We start from the raw sequence: 26,767 nt of genomic DNA, 5'->3' as shown, positions 1-26,767 counted from the left end.
AATAATCTCTCAGCAGAGGAATCGCAAGACAGACCTCTCTAAAAGGCTACTCCAGGACTCCTACTATATTCACAAACTTCAGTCCTTGCACCCAAGAGGACAATTTTGACTTGAGTTTCTTGTAATATCCCTTTAAGAATGACTCAGCATTTGCAATGTGTGTGTTTATAATCTTCCATGGAGAATAGTGCTAGGGTAGACATATGAGACTAGTAGGCGCAGTCCACATGGTACTCAGTCCCCAAGATAACATGGGTTATTTTGTATTATTACTTCTAATGGTATTTGAGGCATGTCTTTGTAAGATTTATAGTTTCTATAGTTTATTTGGAGCATTTTCCATGCAAGGTAAAAATTATGAATTTTTATATCATAATATTTATATTTTACTTGTACAATACTTGGTTCATCTTTAGAATAATATGAATCTGAATACATATATATACATGATGTAAGTAAAAATAATGACATTTCTCATTTGGGTTACCATATGCAATATTGTTTATGGATACATTTATTTATTCATGTTGCTAGCTATGCCACTGATTAAAGGTTTTATTGAAAACATGTTTTGAACCAGTACATGTTCTGGCACTGGATATATTCATGTTTGAAATCTTCAGAGAATAAAGAAGATATTGTCATAAGGATTCTTTGTAGCCTTCTCCATTTGTCTGCTGTATCTGACAGGTTGCCCCATCATTTCACACCTGGAGGATGGGTACCCCACGGTTGGAAATATTCTTCAAAAGGGTAAAATGCCTCAGTCCACCCTCCAAAAGTTGCCATTTTCGCCAGGGGAACTGATCTTTATAGTCTGGAGATTAATAGTGATGGCCAAGATTTTATAATCTTTATAGTCTGGAGATGAGCAGTGATGGCAATGGATTTCATTGCTAATCCTTAACACACCCGTGGCGCCGCAGACTAAATAATTCGTTAATAATCCTCGGGGGGAGGGCTTTGTCCGTGATGAGGAAGGGGCCTGATTGGCCCCTTCCTCCGGACAGACCATCAGCCGGGCCAATCCCCAGCCTGCTGAAGGAAGCAACTGCGAGCCGCGCTCTGCGCGGCTTGCAGTTGCTTCCTTGAGGGCGGCCTGACGCAGTGAGAGGCGCCTCTCGCCGCTTCAGGCTGCCCACAAAGGGAAAGGCCGCCCACAAAGCCGGCGGCCGCCCACAAAGCCCCGCGCGGCTGCCAGGGGCTCCCTGCCCGACTGCCTGACGCGGCGAGAGGCGCAAAGCGCCTCTCGCCGCGTCAGGCCCCCGACAAACGGAGCCCCCGGCAGCCGTGCTCCGCGCGACTGCCGGGGGCTCCCTGGTCTAGCGCCCGCTGTATTTAGATACAGCAGGCTTGATTACTAGTGTATTTATAAAAGTAATCTGTGATTCAACAGGTAATAAGCTTCCTTTCACTATCATCACATATTTTGGCACCAGTGAAGACTTCAGTAACAAGACAGGGTAAGATGACACAGCGTTAAACAACTGCTAAGGTCATAACAAAATTTTTGTGCATAAATCTCAGATAAATAAGGCCATTCATAAGCAATTATTTTATCTCTAACTAAAAGAACAACAAAACTGAGTACAAACCTCTTTATTAAGAAAGAAAATAAAAAACCCAGACAGATATGTATTTTACTGCATGGATACTCAGTGAAATATTTATAGTGGCTCTAATCATGTACAGTCTGTAACAATACTGAAATAGTTATTTATTGATGAAGAAATTAATCAAGTTTGATCTATTTCTAAAATTGGGACTGATTCAGGCTCTGTCATGTCTTATTATTGTTCCAACATTTGTTTATTCAACCGGAACTACACCAGACTTTACAGCAGTTTGATACATATTCAGATAATTAAATGTTGAGATAACTACATTCCCACTGTTCAAGTAAGTATCTGACTAGTTTTATCCATATCAAATGTAATATATGGCAATAATCACATTAAGTTCAGGTTTAGTTATAAGAAAACTTCTACCAACATTGCTTCAACCCTCAGAAAACATATTGATTTCCAAGAACATAAGAAGAGCCCTGTTGGATGAGGCCAGTAGTTCATCTGCTCCAGCATCCTGTCTCACACAATGGCTAGCCAGTTCCTCTGGACTGCCAACAACAGGGCATAAAGGCCAAGACTTCTACTTGCTGTTGCCTCATAGCGCTTGGATTAAGAGGCCTCTGAATGTGGACGTTCCCTTCAGCCACATGGCTAGTAGTCACTGATAGATATCCTCTTTCCTTCCTTTGATTCCTTCTCAATCACCAACTAACCTTTTTATTCTCCCTTCAGCTTTATTCACATATTTAATCTATTTTTACCTTGCTCCCCAATAGGGAGCCCTAGTAGATTACATCATTCTGCTCTCATCCATTTTATTCTCACAAGAATACTGCGAGATAGATTAAATTGAGCGAAATCACCAGCCCATAGTCACCTAGCAAGTTGCCATGGCAGAGTGGAGATCTGAACCTGGGTCTCCCAGAGATACAAGGTCTGACATTGTAATCATTACATTACACAGGCTCTCAGCTTTCCCTCCTTGTCCCCTGGCAGCTTCCCCTTTGTAACAGTTGTTCAGTTAAATTGCGTGTTGCCCACTGCCAAGCCACACGTGTTGAGGCTGCCAATGTGCCCAGGCTAGTTGCATGGCATCAAGTCTTAGCCACCATCACAGTTGCATGAATTGATAACAGTGCACGGTAGCAAGTTGCCTGCTGGTTGTTGCTGGGCTTAGTCCTTGAATCTTCCCTCCAGAGTCGAACAGAAGGAGCAAGAGTGTGCTAGGAGTCCGAAATAGCACTGGAAAAGATTCTGCCCCCTCCTCTCTGCCTTTTACTGACAGAAGCTAGGGTGTGAAAGCTGGCAATACTGTTGTAGCAAACACCACAAGAACCACTGGGATTTCATTCATTTCTTAATGGTACTGGTGCTGCTTCTCTTATTTTAGGTTTTTTTTAACCCCCCTCCATGGGGCTTTTCTCTCATTTCCAGAAAGACCTATCTTGCCTGCTCATAGCTCCAGTCACTAGATTTAAATATCCACAAGTGGGGCCATAATGAAAAATAGATATATTGATTCAGAGCACTGAGTTATTAAAGCAAGAACAATACACAGAATTTAAAAATTACTAAATAACAAAGCTTATAAAAACCGGTTGGATTGCTCACCATTTTGGGATACTTAGTTGATCCTAATAACGTTGTTGCCCTATTTTATTTTTAATTTAACAAACCACATGGCTAACTATTCTACGATCATCCTTCTTAGAAGCTTTATACTGAGCATCATATTACATAGGAGCCCATTTTAAATGCAGTGAACATTGCAACAGCCCTGACTCCCAGGTATCTATGTAGTACTGCTACTTTTATTTATGATATTTCTAGAATTTAGGGCTCTCTGAGCTCCTTTCCAAAGGGAAAGAATTCTTTTGAGAAAAGTCTACATGAAATGTGTTTTTCATCATGTGCAGACAGCAGTTCCTCTGTAAAAGGCATGCTTCTATATCTATCCAGTGTCTGTAAAATCTAAGTGGTTTCCATTTAACTATCAGCCTCTTCATCTGAACTATAATGACATCCTGGGAGCTGCACAGTCTGAGAAGTGGCCTTTGGCTAGATGGTTGGCAGATGTTTGATTAGGGAAAAGAGGCTCTGACTCTACTTGGGATTGATTGGCTAAAAGGTGTAGCAAGTGGAAGAACATACCCAATCACACTAAATTAAACCTGCATAATGAGACCAACTACTTCCATTGCACTTGTATTAAATTGTATTAATTTACAGAATAGCAGTGTGTGTGTACGCAACAGTATTCACAACAAATATAGCCACCACCTCCTTGCAAAATGAGCAGCATATAAACACAAACGACAACAGCTGATGGATCAAAACAGTAGGCCCGTTTTATTAAGCATATACAGTTTTACATAGTGGCTCAGCAGTTGCTCTGGAGGCCTTCCTTTGAAGTTGCCTAACTAGTATTGGTATTCAGAAGTTAAAGCATCTGAATGTGGAGGTTTCAACTCAGTCACTATGGCTATCAGCTATTGATAGAGCTTTCCCCAATCAGCCTGTCTAATGTTCTTTTTAAGTCATCTGTGCTTATGGTCATCCCTGTGTCCTCCGGCAGTGAATTCCAGAATTTAATTACTCACTAAGAAGTATTCCTTTTGTCAGTCCTGAATCTGTCTGCCCATCAACTTTATTGTGTACTCCAAGTTCTAGTACTACAGAAGAATATAACTCACTTTCTCTACTGCCACATAATTTAATGACCCTATCTTCAAACAGTTCCGCAGGGCCTGCAAGGAGGAGCTCTTCCATCAGGCATTTGGTTGAGACCAGACATAACCAACAGCAACCAAAGGACCCCTGCTCCCCCCCACCCCTCCCTCAGACACCACCTATATACTCTGGACCTGTTTGTATTGTTGACTGTTGTATTGTTTATTGGTTATACTACTATACTGTTATATGTTTATAATTATCAGTTATTATTGCATGGTTATCAAATGTTTTATAGACTGTTCCATGTATTGTTCTTATATTATTATGTAAACCACCCTGAGCCCCCGGGGAGGGTAATATAATATAATATAATATAATATAATGTAATGTAATGTAATGTAATGTAATAAACCAAGTTGCCTTTTCTCCATCAAACAAGCTTCAATAAAAGAACAGCCAGCCACTATGATAACTCCATATGTGTGCCAACTTACGTGTATGTTTTATGCTTCTTTCTATCCCCATTCCAGGAACCCGTTCTAAATATCAATAGATAAGCAAATGACTACAATACCATCTAGAATAGACTAGGAAGCAAGAGGATAGATGTCTTCTATAAGAGAGCTGAAATGGAACTGATGTATGTGCCTAAAAGAGGGATAACAATATGGGTGAGTATGAGAGAAATCCTAATTCCTGGGAAACACAGGGGTCTTGTTCCCAGAATTGCTATAAGGCTACCCAACAACACCTGAAAAGTTAGACTGCCACTTACACAAGTACATACTTTATTTTATGAAACATTTGACAATATTTATGTAACTGCAGTCCAATATTTTGTGTATGGACAATACTTTGCTATTGAATTGTCCATGCCCCAAATTCTACATTAGTTTTTTTCTCTCCCTGAAAGATTAAACAACACTAACTATCCCAATCCACATACACACACAGGCACATACTATGACACCAGAAGGCAGCACTCCTCTTTACCTTCTGCTGAATATTCTGCTACTTCCAAGGCTTGATGTCCATATACGAAGCCCGATGGAATCTATGAACACAGCAGAAGTAAAAAGCAGTGATTTATAGATGTATAGGCTTCACTTCTCAAAACTCAACAGTGCCCAATAACTAAAAACCCATTGTGTTGTTTGTTCTCCAATAAACTGGCATATAATCTAGAAACAAGATGGCTACCAGTTTAATACCTTTCTAAATTCAGAAGTTGGCAATGAACGAAAAGTGACTTTTCTCCTTGATGTTATTATTAACTTGGTCTGAAGTTTGACTTTTTAAATAGGGTTGAAAGTAAATTCACAACCCATAGTTGTCTCTGTTGCTTCTGGAGAAACATTTTTTAGGCTTTTAAAACAATACAAAACCCTGCAAACTGTTTTCCAGAAACAAACATGAGATGAATGTATACGCCACAAGGACAGATTCCTCTTTCAAGCCATTTTCTGTTCTGAAAAGCCTATCATCTGTCTGACACTGCTGATTCACATGGTGCACAAAGCTAATTACAAGAAATGTGAAGATCTGACTAGTAAAATAATTTTTCAAAGGGAACACAGGAAAATGTTCAACTTTTAATTAAAAATAAACAGCTTCAAGTAATTTGGCTATATTACTCCAGTTTAATTTCCTCATTGGTAGAGACGATCCTTCATTTCGTTCATTTATGACAAAATAGCTATCCCAGGATCAGAGAAACTGCTCTAAACTCAATGGGTAAGAAGGCATAAGAGATGATAATATTATGGGAAGTTCCTTAAGAAAAATATACATTCTGGGCATGCAAAAGATTTTTTAAAATGGCAGTAGTTCTATAAGGAATAGTAAACAGAACAACAATTACTCCTATGTCACAGTAGAACAATTCTGGATCTAATTTTTCCAGTTGTCTCCCTGAAGCATAAATGATTTAGCATCTGAGAAAAAAAACTCTTATTAATTGCTAATCAAGCACTTTTCAAAGTAATACCTTTTCCACTATATTCTGAAAGACAAGAAAAATCCCAAGTGCCTAGTTCTTAGAAAGGGTGCCATTTTGAATCCAAAATTGTTTTTAGTTCTTGGATAGAGAAGTGAAGGCCTGGGGTGGAGGAAGAACAAGGACATTTAGAAGAAAACACTTTTTTGCCCCCAGGGAACTGCAAAAATTTAAAAATTTGGGAGGGCACTAAAAAAAAACCCTCTGTGAAATATTTTTCTTTGAAATTAATGAAATTCTTTTTAAGATTATGCTTCACTCATCACTCAAAATGTATAGCATGAAAAAGTCTGAGACATCTCAGTTTTTCAAGAAGAAAAGAAATTAGAAGCATAGTAGAACACTGGGAGGGGGGCAGGGAACTCCTGTGGTTTTTTCTATCTTTTGGAATGAATTAAGCATGTTATGATACCATAGGGTAGGAGTGGCCACACTGTGGCTCTCCAGATTTCCCAGGCATAGTGTATATACCCATTTGCAGATTTCTCTTATTTTAATATATGTGACGTATTCTCAATATTGTTTATTTTAAAAAGATGGCATTTATACTTTTAAGTTCCATTTTTTTGCAGCTAAATTATATATGGTGCCTTTTGTGTTGTTAAAGCAATAGGTTTAGGTTTGATAAGTAATTCTACAATTTTCCCCAATTTTTCAGTATTTTCCAGGAGAGAAAAGTGAGGGGGTGAATGCTTTACTAAATGACAGAGAAAAATACTTTCTATCAAAGCTTTAAATTTTTTGGAAGTATCACACATCTAGCCCTGGACTACCTAAAGTTGCTGCAAAATATTCAGAAAGCTCAGAGTCACACAAGACTACTGTTACTGCCATTCTGTCACTGAAAAGCTAATTTCTCTCTTAACCAACTGTGTTGACAATGTTAGATATAAAACCTCATTATTTGCTTTGGCTAAAAGAAAAATAAGTGCCAAGGCTGCCATTCTTAAAGTAGGCTTTAAACCCCTTTGTATTTTGTATGCTGTTTTACAGCTCTACGGCTGTAAATTTTATGTCTTCTATGGTTAATTTATTTCTCATAAAACTTGCCTTTTATATTTTGTAATGGCCAAAGGCAATATACAAATTAATGATACTTCTACTACCATAATGCACTCTGTGGATCTACTCTTGAACTCAGTTTGGAGATTTCAGCTGGTACAAACTAGTTAGTATTAGGAGTTATGTCTTGGATGCTGATTACCTGCAGGACTGCCTGTGCTTCACCACAACAGATTTGATCACTGCAGCAGTTCTTCCTACATATTACTCCTATTCTGCAGTCACTCCATTGACAGTCCATCAGTTATTGGGTTCAATTCAAGGTACTTGACAATCATATACTGAGCCCTTCATGGCCTCCTAGGCTCCACAATGACAGGTTCACTCAACGGTAAGGTGACCAGATATAACGATTGTGGCGGGACCGCCTCGAGGCCGGCCGCGGGATCCAGCGACCACTGCCGTGTGGGCTCCAGGTTTTATTTGGAGGCATTCACAATCCGGGTGAGTGCATGCCTTGAACAGCAATGGGAGAGGCCACTGCCACTGCTGCCCCCACGATGGAGCTGATGTGCCTGCAGCAGCGGGGGACATGTGCTCGAGGCACAGCTCCGAGTTGGGGCTGGAGCAGTTCCAGAGCCCAGGCAGGGGCTGCGGGCGTTGCAGCACTTCGCCGTGGGTGAGCTGCTCTTCTCCTGCCCTGCCTATACCTGCATGCTGACCATCAATGAGAGAGGCAACCACTGCGAGTGCTGCTTCACAAGATACTGCCTGGTGCCTGGCCCTGGCGGGGTCGGAAGGGAAAGGTCAAGCGAGGGGGCAGGCTCTCTGAACTTGACCCCGCCTTCCCTCTCCTAACCCACGTGGACTTAGGGCCGGGCTGGCCCCCTTCCAGGATGGTGTCCTGCTTTATCTCTGTAAAAATCTGGTCACCTTATTCAATAGCTCTGCCACTTACACAGATGGCACCCTGCAAATGGGTAAGATCAACACCTGCCTGTAGATGTGCATTCTCAGTTAGTGCTCCCCACCTTGTGGAATGGCCTGCCTGAGAAGGTCAGAAAGGCTCCCACTCATCTGTGACTTCATCAGTTATGTAAAACAATTGTTCAAGATTGCATTTTTATAAAGGTAATCGGGCTACATTATAACAGAACGAATACTTCAATATGATGCCTCATCCTATTTATTGCATTGATTTACATTGTGTAAATCTTGAGCCTCAATTAGAAAGGTAGTCTACAAGTGATGTAAATAGAGACAATTAAGCAAAAACAAAAAGCCTAAACACCACACTTTTTTACTTTGAAAAAGGCTAGTTACAATCAAAACTAAGTATAATTTAGGAAATATTTGCAAAGCATCAAGTTCAAGGAAAATCACTTAAAATTTATTAATACACAACATTATTCATTGATAGGTCTCTATTGGTTTTTCATATTGGACTAGATAATGAAAATATTATCACTATAGTATCATATATGCAAGGGTACCCAACCTTCCGGTCACAGACCAGTACCGGTACCGGTCCGTGCAACCCTCGGTACCAGGCCGCAGCAGGGGGAAGGGAGGCACGGGCACCGGCATGCCAGTAGGAGCACCTTCCTTCCCCCCCAGCGGTGTGGGCCTAGGCTTCAGCAAATCGGCTGCTTCGGCAGTTGATCGCTCCTGGCACAGCGAGTGCCGCTCTACAGGAGGGGAGGGAGGCGTGGGCACCGGCACACCAGTGGACGCAAACGCTCCTGCACCTGCGCATTTGCGCCCACCAGCGTGCTGGTGCCCACACCTCCCTCTCCCCTCAGGCCTAGGCTTGAGCGCCGCATGGCAGAGGAGAGGGAGATGCGGGGGCCGGCGGGCGCAAACATGCAGGCACGGCAGCTCCGCGACTGCACCCGCCGGTGCGCCCATGCCTCCCTCTCTCACCCCCCACGGATCAGTCCCACTGATATAGGTTGGGGACCACTGATATATAGTATCCAAAGATTTATGCTGTTACTACACACAATATAGTTACATTACTGCATGCCCTTAACCTCAGGTTATGAAAAAGACTACATCATTTTCCGCTTGTTGCCTTTTTAAAAGGTTCTTGAAGTATGAATAGTGTTCTGACTAATATACCCATTTCCCACTGATACTGACCCAAATTGATCATGATCTAGGTACTGAAGGAAATGCTGTGCTGTCTCAGGTTGTACTGACAGAAGTGAATCTGTCCCAACTACTCCAGAAGGGAAGGAAAAAACATGATCTTCAGATGGCCATTCATCTGCTAACTGTAACTCCTAGAATTGACTATCAAATCTGGATGTTTTCTTGGTGCTATGAATGCAAAACCATTAACCTTTGCAATATCACAACAGGATTACTGTGAGTACTGTTTCAATTTCTCTCTCCATTTTCTATTTCATTGTTAACTGTCATAGATCCCAAATCTGAAAGTATTACAAAGAGTTTTGGTGCCAAAGCATTCTGAAAAATTCTGTCAGTGCCCCACCTTTTTAAAAATGTATACTACTGTGGCTCAGGAAAAGGGACACGCACAACATGGAAATACACTTTTAAAATGGGGGAATAAGGTAGTATTGCTATGAAGGAGGTAAGCAACTGAACAACCGATATAATTAAGCATATCATATGAAAGAATAGTAAGAATTGTGTGAATTAAATTATCCTGAAAAGCTTTTTCTTTTCTCTATAATACTTGGAGAGATTTTAATGTTTTATGTGTTGTGACCCGCCCCAAACACACTTATGGGGAGGGGCGGCTAAGAAATAAAAATATAAATAAATATAAATAAAAAGTGATAGCCCAAATAAACTATGATCAATACACAACAGTATCCTGAATTACATCCTACTTTTCCTCCAAAGGCATCCTGCACATAAGCATGACATAACTCTGCTTCAAAGTAACTGAATAAAACAAATAAGCCTCTCAGCACTAAATAAATAAATATTAAGAATATCTGTACTTAATGAAGGAGCAGGTTTGTAATTTAGGGGTACTGTGGGAGCCTATCTTAAGGTTGAAGACATGTTGTCATTGTTTTTAGTTTGTGAACCACCTTAAAAGAGTCTCTAGAGAGATAACTTTAAAGAAAATGTATACGTTACATTTTTCCTGTGTATAACATTTAGATGAAAATATTATTACAGTTTCTTTTTCAAGGACTTGTAGTTGTCCAGTTTTCATTTTGGACACAACTTACCAAAAAGAAATTATTATCAATTAGGCTCCACATGCTTCTCATTTACACTCATAGGTATAAAAATGTAGTTTCTACTTGTCTCTATAAGGGATGCCTCATACTTTAAAACACTGAAGTCAACTTGTTTTCACTAGTAGTGTTCTTAGCTGTAAGAATACCTTAAGCTGTAAGGGTGGGAAATGGTCCATCATCACAGGCTCTCCCATCCAGCCTCCCCCCAACCAACAAATACAGAAAAGTCAAGAGGATGAATAGCTGCTGGGTTTTGTACCCCACTTTTCACCCACAGAAACCAGAAGAATAGTTTGGAAGAAGTGATTAAGAACAGAAAGAAGTGAAGGCAAAAGGGAAAAAAAAAGATCAGAGTCCCTCAGTCAAACCGCTGACATCCTACAAGCTGCCAGAACAACGATTGGCTGGCTGGAGCAGGCTTTTATTTCAATTACTGTACATACCCATGTATAAGCCAAGGAGGGCTTTTTCAGTATGAAAAAAGGTGCTGAAAAACTAGGGTTATATGCAAGTATATAGGTACATCTCTTGTGGGTATTATTGATGTGCTACAGGAAGTAAAACAGCCACTTCAGAAATTTGTTCTTATGTAGTGTGTACATAAAAAAACCCCTGACAAGCTTTGATTAGAAAAATACAAGAAAAAACTAGTAAATTATGACTGCCAACTATAGTAGAGAGTACTTTACATAGAACAAAGAGATGAAACATATGTGTTAATTATAGCCTCAGATGGTAGCTATGTTGGTTTGTAGTAGAACAGCTAGATTTCAGTTCAGGAGTAAAGATGGGCACAAGCTATATTTTTATGATCCAATTCATGACCAAACTGAACCGAACCATGAACCAGGAGGTTGGCTTGCAACCTAACTGGTTCCTATTGATTTACCTAGAAGGCCCGGCCCTGATCAAGGCTAGGAGTTAAGCCCCTGCTTTCTGACACTTTTTGCGAGGACCTAAAGGCATGGGGTTAAATGACTGAGCCATTTAAGTCCTACCACAAACTGCCTTAAAATTAGTGAAAGTGTATGCCAGCTCTTCAGTTTGCAAACAACAAACTGGCTAAAATTCATCATGAACTTTCAATGATGACCTGGTTTGTACCCATCCCCACCCAGTAGCACCCTAGAGATCAAGAAGATTTTCAAGGTATGAGCTTTCAATAGTCAGTGCTCCAAAGCTCATACCCCCAAAATCTTGTCAATCTCTTAAGTGCTAGTGGACTCAAATCTTGTGTGAATGAGGTATCACTTTATTTTTAAACCATTAATGTCTATGATTGAATATAGCATATAAAGCATCCATATTTTAAAGCAAAATTAAGAACTAAGGATGCATCCACAGTGCGAATTTTCTGTTTTATATTTATTGCCATTTGCACTGAGCTTCTATTGCTTACTTTCTTCCATGGGTTTTTTCCTACTGTACCAACAGAGGGCTCTCCAAGAACTTTTAAAAAATCTTTGTCATAGCGCTTACAACCCCTGCAAAATATGAAAAATAAAAATAAAGAAGATTACTGGAGGCCTGGCAGGGAAAATACAAGTGCTGATGTGAGTGGGATCATTAAAACACACAACTTTCCATCCAGATAGCATCACTAGGCTCTTCCTAGAAAGATAAGCATGTACCAATGTACAGGGAGAGAACTGGAGCATAATTAGACCACAATGCCATATGGATGTTAAAAAAATCCAAATGTTCCAGTTTAGACACTCAAATGGAGCAAAACCTTTGAGTGGAAGCTGCCTGATGTAAAATTTCATGCAGTTGAATTAGCAACAGTAATATATCAATCAATGTGAGAAAAAGCACATGTTGAAAAGATATGGACCAAGTATCAAGACCTTGTTTGCATGCTTTTGCCAAGAGTTGTCCATAATTTCCTGTGTGTAGTGCACTGATTATTAAGGCCTAGTTTGTTAGTTGCTTACAATGTTAATTCCTTACATTCTTCTTTGGATTTATATGTTAAGAGCTGTGTATTGGGGCCTGGTATGAATTTGCCAGCCGCCCAATGTGGAGGCACAGTAAATCTGTCCAGGCTTTCTTTTTCGAATCCAAGAGAGTTATCATCCTGATTATGGCTAGAGGCCTGTTTATAACTTTCGCTTTTTACTGCGGCATGAGACTGCAAGAAGACGGTAGAATTCAGGAGGATGCAGGTTGAGGTTTACAGCTAGGTGATATTTCGTCTTAGCAAAAGCGGAGTAGTCCTATACATTTCCTTCCTAAATAAATTTCCTCAACTGAAAGAGTCTGCTTATTGGGGAGCTCAAAATATCCAAGGGGCAGGACCTTGTCATCATGGGTGACTTCAATTTCCCAGATGTGTGCTGGGAAACAAACTCTGCGAAGCGTCCTCAGTTATGCAACCTTCTGACCTGCAACTTTCTGACCTGCTTGGCTGACAATTTCATTTATCAAATGGTAGATGAACCCACAAGAGGTTCAGCCATACTGGACTTAATACTGACCAACAGGCAAGAGTTGGTGGATGAGGTGAAGGAGGTGGGGACCCTAGGGGGAAGTGACCATGTCCTCATAGAATTCCTTTTGAGATGGGGAGCCAAGGAAGCTTGTAGCCAGACGCGGATGTTGGATTTTCATAGGGCAAACTTTAATAAACTCAGAGACATGATGAGTGTCATACCATGGACGAGAATGCTGGAAGGGAAGGGAGCATGTGAAGGGTGGGCGCTACTCAAACAAGAGCTATTGCATGCTCAATCAATGACTATCCCAGAAAGACAAAAACACTGCAGGAGCTCTAAGAAGCCTATTTGGATGAACAGAGAACTTGAAGAGGAACTAAGAAAGAAAAGGAAAATGTTCAGGAAATGGAGGGAAGGACAGAGCTCTAAAGAAGAGTACCTACAGGTTACTAGGCACTGTAGATCAATCATCAGAAAGGCCAAAGCTGAGAGTGAGCTAAGATTGGCCAGGGAAGCCCATTGTAACAAGAAAAGATTTTTCAGTTATGTGAGGAGCAAACGTAAAGTAAAGGAGGCAATAGGCCCAGTGTTGGGTGCGGATGGACAAACTCTAACGAAAGATGCAGAGAAAGCAGAAAGGCTTAGTGCCTATTTTACATCTGTTTTTTCCCACAGGTCAAAGTGTTTAGGCACATCTAGAGATGGCCGTAGCCAAAGGATAGTGTCTGGGTGGCAGGTTAACATGGATAGAGAGGTTGTCGAGAGGCATTTAGCTGCACTGGATGAGTTCAAATCCCCTGGTCCGGATGAAATGCACCCGAGAGTACTCAAAGAACTTTCCAGAGAACTTGCACAGCCCTTGTCCATCATCTTCGGAATCTCTTTAAGGACTGGAGATGTCCCGGAGGACTGGAAAAGAGCAAACGTTATTCCGATCTTCAAAAAAGGGAGGAAGGATGACCCAGGAAACTACAGACCAATGAGTCAGACCTCTGTTGTGGGGAAGATAATGGAGCAGATATTAAAGGGAGCGATCTGCAAACATCTGGAGGACAATTTGGTGATCCAAGGAAGTCAGCATGGATTTGTCTCCAACAGGTCCTGCCAGACCAACCTAGTTTCCTTTTTTGACCAAGTAACAGGTTTGCTGGATCGAGGAAATTCGGTTGATGTCATTTACTTGGATTTTAGTAAAGCTTTTGACAAGGTTCCCCATGATGTTCTGATGGATAAGTTGAAGGACTGCAATCTGGATTTTCAGATAGTTAGGTGGATAGGGAATTGGTTAGAGAACCGCACTCAAAGAGTTGTTGTCAATGGTGTTTCATCAGACTGGAGAGAGGTGAGTAGCGGGGTACCTCAGGGCTCGGTGCTCGGCCCGGTACTTTTTAACATATTTATTAATGATCTAGATGAGGGGGTGGAGGGACTACTAATCAAGTTGGCAGATGACACCAAATTGGGAGGACTGGCAAATACTCCAGAAGATAGAGACAGAGTTCAACGAGATCTGAACATAATGGAAAAATGGGTAAATGAGAACAAGATGCAATTTAATAAAGATAAGTGTAAAGTTCTGCATCTGGGTCAGAAAAATGAAAAGCATGCCTACTGGATGGGGGATACGCTTCTAGGTAGCACTGTGTGTGAACGAGACCTTGGGGTACTTGTGGATTATAAACTAAACATGAGCAGGCAGTGTGATGCAGCGGTAAAAAAGGCAAATGCCATTTTGGGCTGTATCAACAGGGGCATCACATCAAAATCACAAGATGTCATAGTCCCATTGTATATGGCACTGGTCAGACCACACCTGGAGTACTGTATGCAGTTCTGGAGGCCTCACTTCAAGAAGGACGTCGATAAAATTGAAAGGGTACAGAGGAGAGCGACGAAGATGATCTGGGGCCAAGGGACCAAGCCCTATGAAGATAGGTTGAGGGACTTGGGAATGTTCAGCCTGGAGAAAAGGAGGTTGAGAGGGGACATGATAGCCCTCTTTAAGTATTTGAAAGGTTGTCACTTGGAGGAGGGCAGGATGCTGTTTCTGCTGGCTGCAGAGGAGAGGACACGCAGTAATGAGTTTAAACTTCAAGTACAACGATATAGGCTAGATATCAGGAAAAAGTTTTTCACAGTCAGAGTAGTTCAGCAGTGGAATAGGCTGCCTAAGGAGGTGGTGAGCTCCCCCTCACTGGAAGTCTTCAAGCAAAGGTTGGATACACACTTTTCTTGGATGCTTTAGGATGCTTAGGGCTAATCCTGCGTTGAGCAGAGGGTTGGACTAGATGGCCTGTATGGCCCCCTCCAACTCTATGATTCTATGATTCAACGGGAATCTCACACCAAGGTCCCCAACTTTTTGAATTTTTGATGGAGATGAGCATTTCCAAGAAAATGGCTGCAACAAAAGGCACAGCCAAGCATAAAACTTTCCTCCTCGCTTTGGAAAACAATCATGTGCAACCATGTTGAACATATGAAACTTTTTCAAAGTCAGACAACTGGTCTTTCAGGGTCCTGTTATTTAAATTTCTCTCTGGCTTCCCATGTTAATAACCTTTAATTACTACAGTGTGGTATAATGGTTACACTGTCAAACTAGGATCTGAGAGAACCAGGTTCGAATTTACATTCTGCCACAGAAATTTGCTGGATAACCTCGAGCTAGTCTCACATATTGAGCCTGACCTACCTCATAGCTTGTTGAGAGGATAAAATGGAGGAGAGGAAGCTAATGTAAGCTGCTTTGGGTCCCCATTGAAGTGAAAGTATGAACAAAGTAAAAAAAATAGTTTTAATTTTAGTTATTATCATTAAAAAATCTTTAAAATATGTGCTTATTTTTCAAAAGTGAAAGGGGGAATAAAGAGAAAAGAAAAAAAAGCCCAGAGGAATAATTCTAGTCTGCCCAGGTTCCTACTTGTCTTCTTGATTCTCTAGCAAAGCCAGCTGCTGTTAAACCTGAGGAAAACCCTTTAATTGGAATGAATCATTTACCCAGCCTCACAAGCTTCCACACACTTTCTGAAAAGCATGGTGAGTGCCAGGGAAAGTAGCAGGTACCATGTTGGAGAATACAGGTTTAGACAAATAATCTGCTTCCAGGACTTCTTCTAGAGGAAAAGGCAAAGCGGAATTTAAATAAAATCCTGTTAATTCTCCTCGATCCCTCAGTGGCTTTTCATACCTTTGATGATATCCTTCTGGGCTGTCTTTTGGTTGAAGCCAATGTGGATACAACCAGGTAATTATGGGCCTCCCCCTACATACATACATAGATGTATGTTTGCCACCGGTTTGCCAGAAATTGGTTTGTGAAAATAATAAAATATCAGAGAGAACCCACAAGAACTTTCGGGGAGATTTTAAACTCTGCCGCTATTTTTCCTTAAACAGAAGTTTGAATGCATTTTTTATGTTCTCAGTCAATTGAATTTTATAACAACTACTATCATTGTTATTGCTACTGAAACCGCCTTTTATCACTTTGCCAGTGATTTTACCTCCTACTGTACCCCAGATTCTTGGCCCAGATGCCTGGAAGCTGTGGTGGAATGGATTCAGCGGAGTCGCCTGAAGCTTAACCCCTCTAAGACAGAGGTCCTCTGGCTGGGTGAGAAAGGAGCAGACCCGGAAGCATGCCTTCCTAACCTGGGCAGTTTTCAGCTTGCCCAGTCAGCCAGGAATTTGGGCGTAATCCTGCATGACTCCTTGACTATGAAGGCCCTGGTCACAAAAGTAGCTCAGCTGCCATTTTTCCATCTTCACCAAGCTAAGCTACTAGCGCCCTACCAGGCCACTATGAGTCATATGACAGTCACCTCTAGGCTTGCCTATAGGAATTAATTCTACTTGGGCCTTCCCTTATCCGTGCTCCAGGAATTGCAACTCGTCCAGAATGTGGCTACTCAGGTCCTCATTCGAACACCGAGGACCCATATAACACTGGTTCTTCGGCAACTGAATTCCAGATCAAGTTTAAGGTGTTAGTATTAACATGGTCCAGGGCCAGCACATCTTAGAGGCCATCTATCTGAATACATCCCCCCAAAAGCTTTCACATTCAAGAGTTCTGCACTGTCGTGTATGCTGGCGCCTCCCCTCCCCCCTGCACTGCAGTGCTGGCTGCTTTGGGCCCGAATGGCTGCTTCAGACGCCAAAATGTCCAACCCTAATTCCCATCATAGCAGGGGCTCATGGAAATGATATTCCATGGACATCTGGAAAGCCACAATTTGGCTATCTTGGTATAGTGGTTAGAACAGGCTTTCTCAACCAGGGTTTCATGAAACCGTGGGGTTTCTTGACAGCCCTGAAAGGGTTTCCCAAATGAGTGAGTGTTAATAAATTTGTATATATTTTTAAATTTGTTAAAAGTGCTATAGATCTGACTGGTTTCTGAAACACCCTGAGCAATTTTAAGATATGAAGTGACAGGGACACAGTGAGAGAATTTATTGTGGTAATTAAGAGCAGCAGCCTCTAATCTGGTGAGCTGGGTTTGATTCCCCATTCCCCCACATGAAGCCAGCTGGGTGACCTTGGGCCACTTATGGTTTTCTCAGAGCTCTCTCAGTTTTATCTCCCTCACAGGTAGCTTTGAGACTCCTAGTGAAAAGTGAAAAGTGGGGTATACAAAACAAGCACTTCTCTCTTCTCTAATGGAAAGCTCCTGGAAATTATCAGTATGGTTGCTCTGTGTCAACCTCTCCTACCCTTAAGCTGCAAGCTAACACCTTAGTTTACCATAGAGGTGGTTTACTTGAAGAGGACTGAGAAACATCAAGAATGGTGTTATTGGAAAACTCAAATTGACTATGACACACTGCCCTGGAGAGCTCACCTCAGCTATGAGATGGCAGTGAAAATGGCAAAGAAATCCTACTTTTCAACAATACAATACAATTAAACAATACAATGAAAACTTTTAATCAGAAAGTTTTGATACTGCAGATCATGCCACCTTATTGAGGTGAACTTAGCTAAGGCCCTTAAAGAGGACAAACTAGTTCAGGCCATGGAGAGGATGTCTGAGTGGGGACCTGTTGTCGATCTCAGGCAAATGCCTGGTGGAAGAACTCCCTTTTGCAGGTCATGCAGAATTTTGGGAGTTCGGACAGGGCCCTGATCTCTTCAGGGAGCTTGTTTCACCAGGTGGGGGCCAGGACAGAAAAAGCAGCCTGGATCCATTTCTGTAATTGCAACAAAACTTCCTGAAACTGCTATACTAATTGGAAAGGCTGTATCCATGCACAGTTAAGTTCACAATGAAGTTTCTCGACACAATCCTACACATGGAAGATGAATTGGAGAAAAATAAATAAGTTTACATATAGATACTGTCATACAGTCACATGACTACCAAATTAAAGAGGCTACTAGTGATGCTTGTCTGGATTTCTGGAAGAATGGAAGTCCAAAATACAACAGCTTTAAGAATTACTGGATTCCTCCTGGTGTAAAAGTAAACTCAACAGAATAAGGCAGATCACACAAAAAAGACTGCTGTATAGGCTCTGAGTTTGACGCAGTTTGGCTGCTGATAGCAGCACATTTCTGGCACGTGAAAGCAATTGTAATCTGTATACATTTTTGTTGCATAACTGACCGTCCTTCCTTACTAGCTGAGATGTTTGTACCAACATGATCATCAGTTACTGAGATTCATGTTTAATTACCTTGCAGATGTTACTTGTCTCTAAGCTTCTATCAACATACTCGACTGCGGATTGAGGAAGGTCAGATTTGGCTGGCTGAATCAATAAGGTAGGAAGTCCAAAGGTGAAGTATGCAACATTGGCAGTGTAATAAAATTAGATTTCATATGTGGCAACACAAATGACAATATTTGCAAACCACAAAAACTACACATATCCTTCTGCTCTGGTATTTATCAACTTCAGTATGGCAAGTGCTTTAGGTTTTTAAACAGTGCTGGATTTATGTGTTTGCCTCATTCCCTTAAAAGATTACCTACTACAATAATGCCATTGTTATTTGTGCTCTGGTAATATTATGGCTTGCTTACCTGAATGTGCTGTACAAGGGGGTGCTTTGGTTCAAAAACTCAGCTGGTTAGATTAACTGGAATGGCCATAGGACTTATTTTTCCTCATACTGAAAGAGCTTTGTTTGCTTCTGGTTTGTTATCAGCCACCATTCAAATTGTTGGATTTGATCTGATTTGAGAACTCAAAATCGTAAGGGTCATTTTTCTTTTGTGGAGTTACCTATCTATCAAGATCAGATTCAGAGGCCAGTCTCTGAATATCACCATGTTAAGAGGATAGACACTTAAAGTGCAGGCATTTTCTATGTTGGCACCTCAGTTCCAGAACTTGCCCCCAGTCAAATTCATCTGGCACTTCAATATACCTATTAGATTCTAGTATAGTGAAGTCCCTATACTAATCTTGTTTTCAATTATGATTAGGTTGATGTCAGTTTCTTATGTTTTATGGGTTTAGTGCTGCATCAATTTCATTGTTATAGTGTTGACCTAGTTTCCTGTCTTGGGCTATTTTCGGTCATCAGTTACCTTGTGTACATTTTATGATACAGAAATTAGGTAATATTTCAATGAAAAGAAGGGTCAAGTTTTGTTACATTATCTTATTTTGAGTTTTTTAAGAAACCTTTTAAAATAAAAAATGTTACTGCTTGCTTGGGCTGCATTTGCAGTAAACAGCATGGGGAGAGATAGGGGTTCTTAAACCTTTCCTCCTTTATTTTCCCAGGGAAAAAAAAACATTCTGAGCTGCTTTTACTCACTGGGGAAACTTACTGGTACCCATTGTTTCCCTAAGCAACATTTTTCAGGGAGGAAGCAGCAGCAGATAAAGGGGTTACAGCAAGTACAGTGTGTAATTGCCCCTTAAGCAGATGCAAAAGATATGCTACTGGCAATAAAACCACTCATTAGAATAGGAAAAGTTACCATGGCTAGAATTTGGTTTTTAACCAATCAAAAAGAAAAGTTGATTTATAAGCACCTGCAATAGGCTCCCCCCCCCCCCAATACTATTAAAACAGGAAGAGGAACAGCACGGGAATGAAATCACAAAAATGTACAAGCACTAAATGCTATCAAACCCTCCCTGAGCCAACTAGGAAGGATGGGTTATAAAAATAAAGTTGATTGACGAAGGGTGCTTGCACTTGAAAGCTCACACCTTGAATAAATTTTTGTTGGTCTTAAAGGTGCTACTGGACTCTGATTTGTTATTGTTATTAAATGCCTCCACTCTTCTGAGCAGCAAGCAAACTGAATCTCTTTTTCTGGTTTGTAAATCTGCAAGATTAAGATAAATGTTGAAACAGTCTATAGGAACCTTTAAAATTAATTTTAGCTACAGCAGTGCCTCAGCACCATGGTGATTGGTGAACTATAAATATGCATCACTGCTGGGTTTCTATGGCGTCTCAGATCATAACACTACTCAAGGCCTCCTTTCACCAACAACAGTCTCACACTAAAAACTTCTTCACATTTTTCTATTATAAAACTAATCCAATCTCTTCAGCAGAATCCTTTCTGCAATCTTAGTATTTTGGCAGCTCTTTTCTAAGATTACTTAATACATCAGCTCAAAACTGCATACAGCAGTCCAGATGAAATTTGCTGGCAAACAGTGGGACACTCCTAGAAATTCAGGATAGTTAAGGGAGCAGCAATATAATTTTAAACTGTTTTAAATGAATACCAACTATTTAATACCAAGTAATATTTTAAATTAATACTAAATAAGATTTCCAGATTTGATGCAACTGTGCTGTGTACATTTTTACTGTTTTTCTAAACTATTTTCTTGGAATAACACTGCTAAATACTTCATTTAGAGAGCCAGCTTAGTGCATTGGTTATGAGCGGCGGCCTTTAATTTAGAGAACTGGTTTGGTTCCCCAGTCACAGTTCTTTTAGAGCTCTCTCAACCTCACCTACCTGTTGTGGAGAGAGGAGGGGTAGGCAATTGCAAGCCACTATGAGACTCTTTGAGTAGTAAAAAAACAGCTCTTCTTATTCTTCATTTTAACAATTAATCTAATGCTTTTTTTAAGAGTCCTGTCCATTAAAAATCCATGGATTTAGTTAACTTCCTGAAGTGATAATTTTAGAAATAATAATAAAAGGCTGAAAAATAAAATAGGTATTCACAACCTTTATTCTTCTTCAGTTTTAAAAAGGCATATGTCACCTTTAACTCATCCCTGAAATGTTGTCTTTAATATGTGTATAAATTGTCACCCTACTACTGCTTTCATAAAAACGGTTTTAACATAATTTGACCATAATAGAAACTGAAAGGTATGTCAAATGTCTAAAGACTTGCTCTCAAGCAATTCCACCCTAGGATGTATATTGTCAATGGGTAAATGTTCTTTCCATCAATCAGATTTTCCCTTTGAGCTTAAACATCGATATTTTGCTCCTACTCACTTTGGTGTCTTGCTACATGATATTCAAGGAGCTAGTTTAGTGTATTAAAATGTTCATACAGGAAAAAGCAGTCCAAGATATTTCACAATATAATTTCTTCAGAAAAATACAGAAGTAAGCTTGATGAAAGTTAGCCAGCTTTGTTGTCAGTAATCCTCAAAAGCTGCATCAAAGAAAGTACTGCATTTAATTTCTCACCAGAGAAAGTCATCAACATTTGTATCATAAATTTAACTAATACACGATACAGGCAATTATTATTATTATTATTATTATTATTATTATTATTATTATTATCATTATTATTATCATCATCATTATCATCATCATTATCATCATCATTATCATTATCATTATTATCATTATTTAATTTATATCCCGCCTCCCCCCGGAGGCTCGAGGCGGGTCACAATATAACTGTTACAAAATAAAACTCATACTGCAAAAATATTTTCTACAGAAAAAGTTCTGAAATAGAAACAAACCTGGATTTAATCAGATCTTTATACTCATTCTTTCACAAGTTGCTAGGAATAACCAATTATTGTAAGACATGACATAAATATCTCTATAAATTATATGACTATTTCACCAGGCCAAATCTTTCAAGTGTTTTGCTAAAACTTTATCTCCATAAGTATACTTGCAAAACTGAAAACCAATGTGCACTATTACAACAAGCCTAAGAAACCAACAGAAAAATGTTTATGTTAACAGTCTTAGGTAAAACAATTTGATATCAAAAGCATCAGAAGTGGCATACAGGTACACTTTTAAAATCTCCGTAACAAACCCTGGGCAAATGTTATTGTAGACAGACATACTTTTATCTATAGATTTAAAAAACTTCAGAAGAGATTGTTCCAAATGTCATATGGTATCAACCAATTATATTTATTTGTATTACTTTTATCTTCAACATAAAGCAATTATACATTTTCAACTATTTGCATGCATATATTAACTCTGTACAGTAGAACAGGTGCTTCAGAAGATAAACCTTTAGAGAAAAGGTGATAAGTGATAAAACTTTAAAGAAATCATGCAGCCTTCAGAGTTTATCATACATTTCTTGACGAGTACTCCAAATTTTATAAAATCACATGTCAGGGGGCTCTAACTAGCCCTACAAATAATTGATGAAAGTCTGTACACTATGCACTTTCTTGCCACTTACACATCGCCTTTCTCCTTCCGTGCTTACCTCGCCTCCCTTCGCATTCCTTTTCCAATCACATCCCCTTCTACATCAGTATGATGCTTTGGTCCTTTTTCTTAACCAGAAAAATTACTTAATGATTTCTGGCTTTTATAAACTTAGACAGACAGCTAGGACAGCTATAAACTCTGCAGCAGTTCTTTCCAGGATTGCTTTGAAGATGCATAATATGCAGCTTCACTATAATGAGAAGTGAAAGGTTTTTGGAAATTCTGGCCCCTGCAAAACTAAGTTACGTAATCATCATATATTGCACAAACTAAACAAATCTGCAAAATTATCTTAGTAAGAATAGTTTATTCTGGCTTTGTTGGTCATAGGAAGAATTGGTTAGAAAAAAGCCCTTCCAACGATTTGAAATCTTACTTCTATTACATCTTTGGTTTCTTGGATATTAACAAGCATTACATAACCATTTTCAAGAATACCTGTGCAGCCCTAAGGACTAGAAATCTGCTTTCTTTAAAATAAAAGCTAAGATTTTTTTTAGGGACATACAGCTTTGATTATAACCTGCCAACACTATTCTTTCCAGTTGGGGAAATAGCATTGCAGCAGCCATGGCATATGAATGCCAAAACTACTTTAAACCACTAGTTTAAACAAGGCAAACAAAGCTGGGATTTTAATAGAACTCAGATTGTACATTGTTCATGCCTAGATTGCTTTAGCCACTACAGAGTTGACATTATTTGTGGAGGAAGGTACAGTCCACAATTTGTGGAAACATTTATTCTATTGATAAAGAAGATTGTATAAGTTGTTTATATCTCTGCCTAACTATAATGAGGCTTTTACAGTTTTAGACAAAAGCACTAGATCTTGTATGACTGAATGATACCTCACTGATCTTTGCCAAATGTCATCTCCTCATTGACATACCACTACACTGCTGATGTTAAGCAGATATGGACCTAATCAGTGTCTAAGACAGAGATCACTGGGATTCTCTGCAAGCTGTCTGTATTTTTGAGAAGGAAACGATAATACTAAGATACAGCAATAAATATACAGAAACAAACAGAATACATGCATGCTGAAAAGGAACACAATATTATCTTGTGCAAATCTCATTCATCTTAGCAGAATTCTGGGGACAATATTTTGGTGTCTCTCAAGTTTTATTATGGATGAACACATTAAAGCTGTATACAAATGTCTATGACATGTTGTTTCCTCCTTTCTGTTTGACAAGCTGGCTGTGCATTCTGATCCTTTACACACTTTTATTATTTGCATGAAACTTTACTATAGGTACTCTCATAGTTACTTTGTCAAGAGCTTAACTGAAAAGAGAAATACAGTTCCATACACGATGGCATTTATCCACATGACTGACACTCTAAAATAAATCTATTCAGCTGGAAAGCCATTATTTCCTTATACAATAGCTGTGTTGATTCCCTCCAGTAAGTTATAATGCTCTGCCTCTAACAGCTGTGATTTGTGCTATAATTTCTATCATAGTCTGGACATAATATTGAATCTGTATAGGAGCACTACAAATTGCAATAAATTAAGATATATTCCTAAACTCAATGATAGGCAACTCAATCCTATGCATGTTTATTCAAACAAATCCCACTGTGTTCAATAGGGTATATTCCAAGTTTATCCAGAGGATTGTCAACTGATTCACAAGTTGTTGTTAATGTTTTGTGCCTGTTTTGTAATACTTTCAAGCATTTCATTATCCGCTAAGTTGCCTTAAAAAGCTAGCTTTCTTTTTAAAGGTAGCAAACATAAAACCACTGAATGTATATAGTCTCAAGAGATTCCAAAATATCAGCTTATGTAATTGGCAGGCCAGAAACAGGGGAAGATCCTGCCAGTTAGCAGCAATTCAGTAGAGTTTGCTTGCTTCCCTGCACACTAGTATCTAAGGCCTGGACACACGCACAGGTGGGAGTCCTTGTGCGAGAGCCAAAGAGCACTTGTTCATCAGTTACTGAAGAGAGAAGACCTGCTTGACCATGGGTAGTTTCCTTTCTCTTCCCTGTCTTTGGTACTGCATTTCTCTCTCTCACACACATCAAATCTCTTCAGGTTTTCATTTGGGAGGAAAAGCATGATATAAACAAAAACCTATTCCTAATAATAAAAAGTGATCAAAGCTTGCTTTAAATGGGATAGGGGGGTGGGCAAGTACACATACAACACAAACAAGTGTGTCTCTTAAGATCTTTTCCTCCTTCAGAGGTCCTGGAGAAGATCTTAAGATCTTAAGATACACACACCTGTTATAATAAACTTATGGATCCATAACAGACGGTACAGCCATCTTGCACGGAATACGACTACTCTCTTCTACATTTGCCTATTATTATTCAAACCGATAGTATCTTTATAGCTTTATAGCTCCAGAAGTACTTATGGAACAAGTAGTAAAACTGTCTATCTTAAGCAGGTATTCTGTGCGCTGTCTCAAAGACATCCGTCCTCAGACGCTACCAAATAACCCATCCGGCAAACTTTGCCACATTTTCATCCCTGTCAGGATCGCATCTCAGGCTAGCACTTCTCCAGGACCTCCGAAGGAGGAAAAGGCACGCTCTGATCAGGCGGTAGAATATATATCCTTCGACAGTCGGAATTTGGAAAGATGGTCTTATATACCTGCCAGACGAACAGTCCACGGCTCGACTGCGCGCTAAGACTGAGGGAGAAAGGAAAGAAAGGGAGACTGACCGCACAGCCGCGTCCCCTGTCTACACGAGCAACGAGCACACGCCTACCCGCAGCCCCAGCCCGCCTTCACACCGCGCCAGCACGAGACCGGGCCGGCATTTGTCAGCGCGGGACGAACTTTGTTCCCGCCCTCAGCCGCCTCGAGCAGCAGCAGCAGGAGGAGAAGGAGGAGGAGGAGGAGGGGAGGTGGGGCGCGGGAAATAAAACAGTGGCCGACCCGTCGCAAGCCGTGACAGCAGCCGCTTACGGCAGCGAAGCTGAGAAGTTGGACCGACATCGTCTCCTCCTCACACTCTCGTCTTCCAGCCCCTTGCCCCCCCCCCGAAGAAACTCGCTTCCCCCTTACCCGTCCTTGCGCCGTGCTTTGTAGACGTGCCCGTAGGTGCCTCTCCCGACTTTGCAACCCTCGTACTCGAACAAATCCTCCACCCGCTCGCGCTCGGCCGCCAGCTTGGATTTGAACTCGTAGTCCATGTCTCTCACCCATGGAAGGGGCGGAGGAGAGGGGGAAAGGGCGATGCGGCGTCAGGACCAGCGGTTACAGAAGCGCTAGACGCAGAGCCACCGACCCACCACACCGGGCACCATTTCCTTGTTTTGGATGGGGGTGAAGAGTTCGCTCCGCCGCCACCCGCTTCAACTAGGGCTTCCAATAGCTAGGGGCGCGAAGGATCATGGGTCGGGTAGTATTGGAACGAGGACGGGCTCAAAGATGTCCGGAGAGAGGTAGTGTGCAAAAAATACAATTCCCAGAGACCCTTGCAGCAACACAGTCCGGAAGCGCATGCGTATTTGCTCTGCGCTCCCCGGTAATTGCCGAGTGCTGGGAAGTTGCTGACTCTTCACGTTGCTGGGCAGTGGTGGAAGAGTCCAACGCTGTCTAGAACAAGCGCTTGAACTGGAATCGGACTAGTTTGTGATTTCTTTATTTGAATGAATTACAGCGGCCTGCCTTGGGGAAAAAGGGATTTAGTTGGGCTGCATCGATCGTCTCGCGCTGGGCTTGTTTATCTCTTGAGCTGTCATTCAGGAAGAAATCCCGCCTCCCGGCCATTGGTTCGTTACTATTAGCCAGAACTAATCCCACCTCTTTAGGTCCCGACGATTGAGGCGGCCAAAAGAGCGCACCGAAAACGTTCGCTTCCTTGTCAATCAGACCCAAGGGTGGCGTCTGAGGCTGAAGGCTTCTTCTCCCCCCGCCCGTTGCAGCCTTCGCGTTTCCCGCCCTTCCCCCTCCTCGCGCAAATTGACAATGGGTCTGGTCACGTGCCTGCCATTTAGTCATAGTCCCGCCTCCTCAGGCCGCCTGGCTTGACGCTGCGTAGCGCTCTTTCAGACCACCTTCCAGGTAGCCTAGTCGCGGCACTCTGAGCGAGGCAAAGCTTGGCTGGTCCCGTCCGCCGCAGCAGGTGCACATGGCCACTGTCAAGAGCGGAACCGCAGTTTTTACAACCAACATACCTAGTATTCCTTCCCTAAAGCTAGCCAGAATTGGCGACGAACCCTACGGGAACTTTGGGCT

General features: G+C 41.0%; 1 protein-coding gene and 1 long non-coding RNA gene across 4 annotated transcripts in view; one reads left to right on the top strand and one right to left on the bottom strand.

Moving 5' to 3' along the window:
- CDK19 (cyclin dependent kinase 19) overlaps positions 1–26,493 on the bottom strand; it is a 107,691-nt gene extending 81,198 nt beyond the window's left edge. The window contains exons 1-2 of one of the 3 annotated variants that reach the window (XM_077302086.1): positions 25,592–26,492; positions 5,235–5,295 (exon numbers count right to left, since the gene is read on the bottom strand). Coding sequence is in view for 1 of the 3 variants with exons in the window: in XM_077302079.1 (XP_077158194.1) it covers positions 25,592–25,719 (128 nt within the window). In the remaining 2 variants the exon portion in view is untranslated. Of the gene's footprint in view, positions 1–5,234; positions 5,296–25,591 lie in introns of all 3 variants that reach the window. The other 2 variants (XM_077302095.1, XM_077302079.1) reach the window with 2 other exon arrangements.
- Positions 4,472–18,662, top strand: LOC143819926 (uncharacterized). Its single transcript, XR_013225159.1, has 3 exons — positions 4,472–4,912; positions 9,402–9,609; positions 18,587–18,662. It is a non-coding gene; the product is annotated as an uncharacterized LOC143819926 (long non-coding RNA).
- Positions 26,494–26,767: the final 274 nt, after the last annotated feature.

Source organism: Paroedura picta, chromosome 1, assembly GCF_049243985.1.
Source record: "Paroedura picta isolate Pp20150507F chromosome 1, Ppicta_v3.0, whole genome shotgun sequence".
Taxonomy (NCBI): domain Eukaryota; kingdom Metazoa; phylum Chordata; class Lepidosauria; order Squamata; family Gekkonidae; genus Paroedura; species Paroedura picta.
This window is presented reverse-complemented; position numbering and strand designations above follow the sequence as displayed.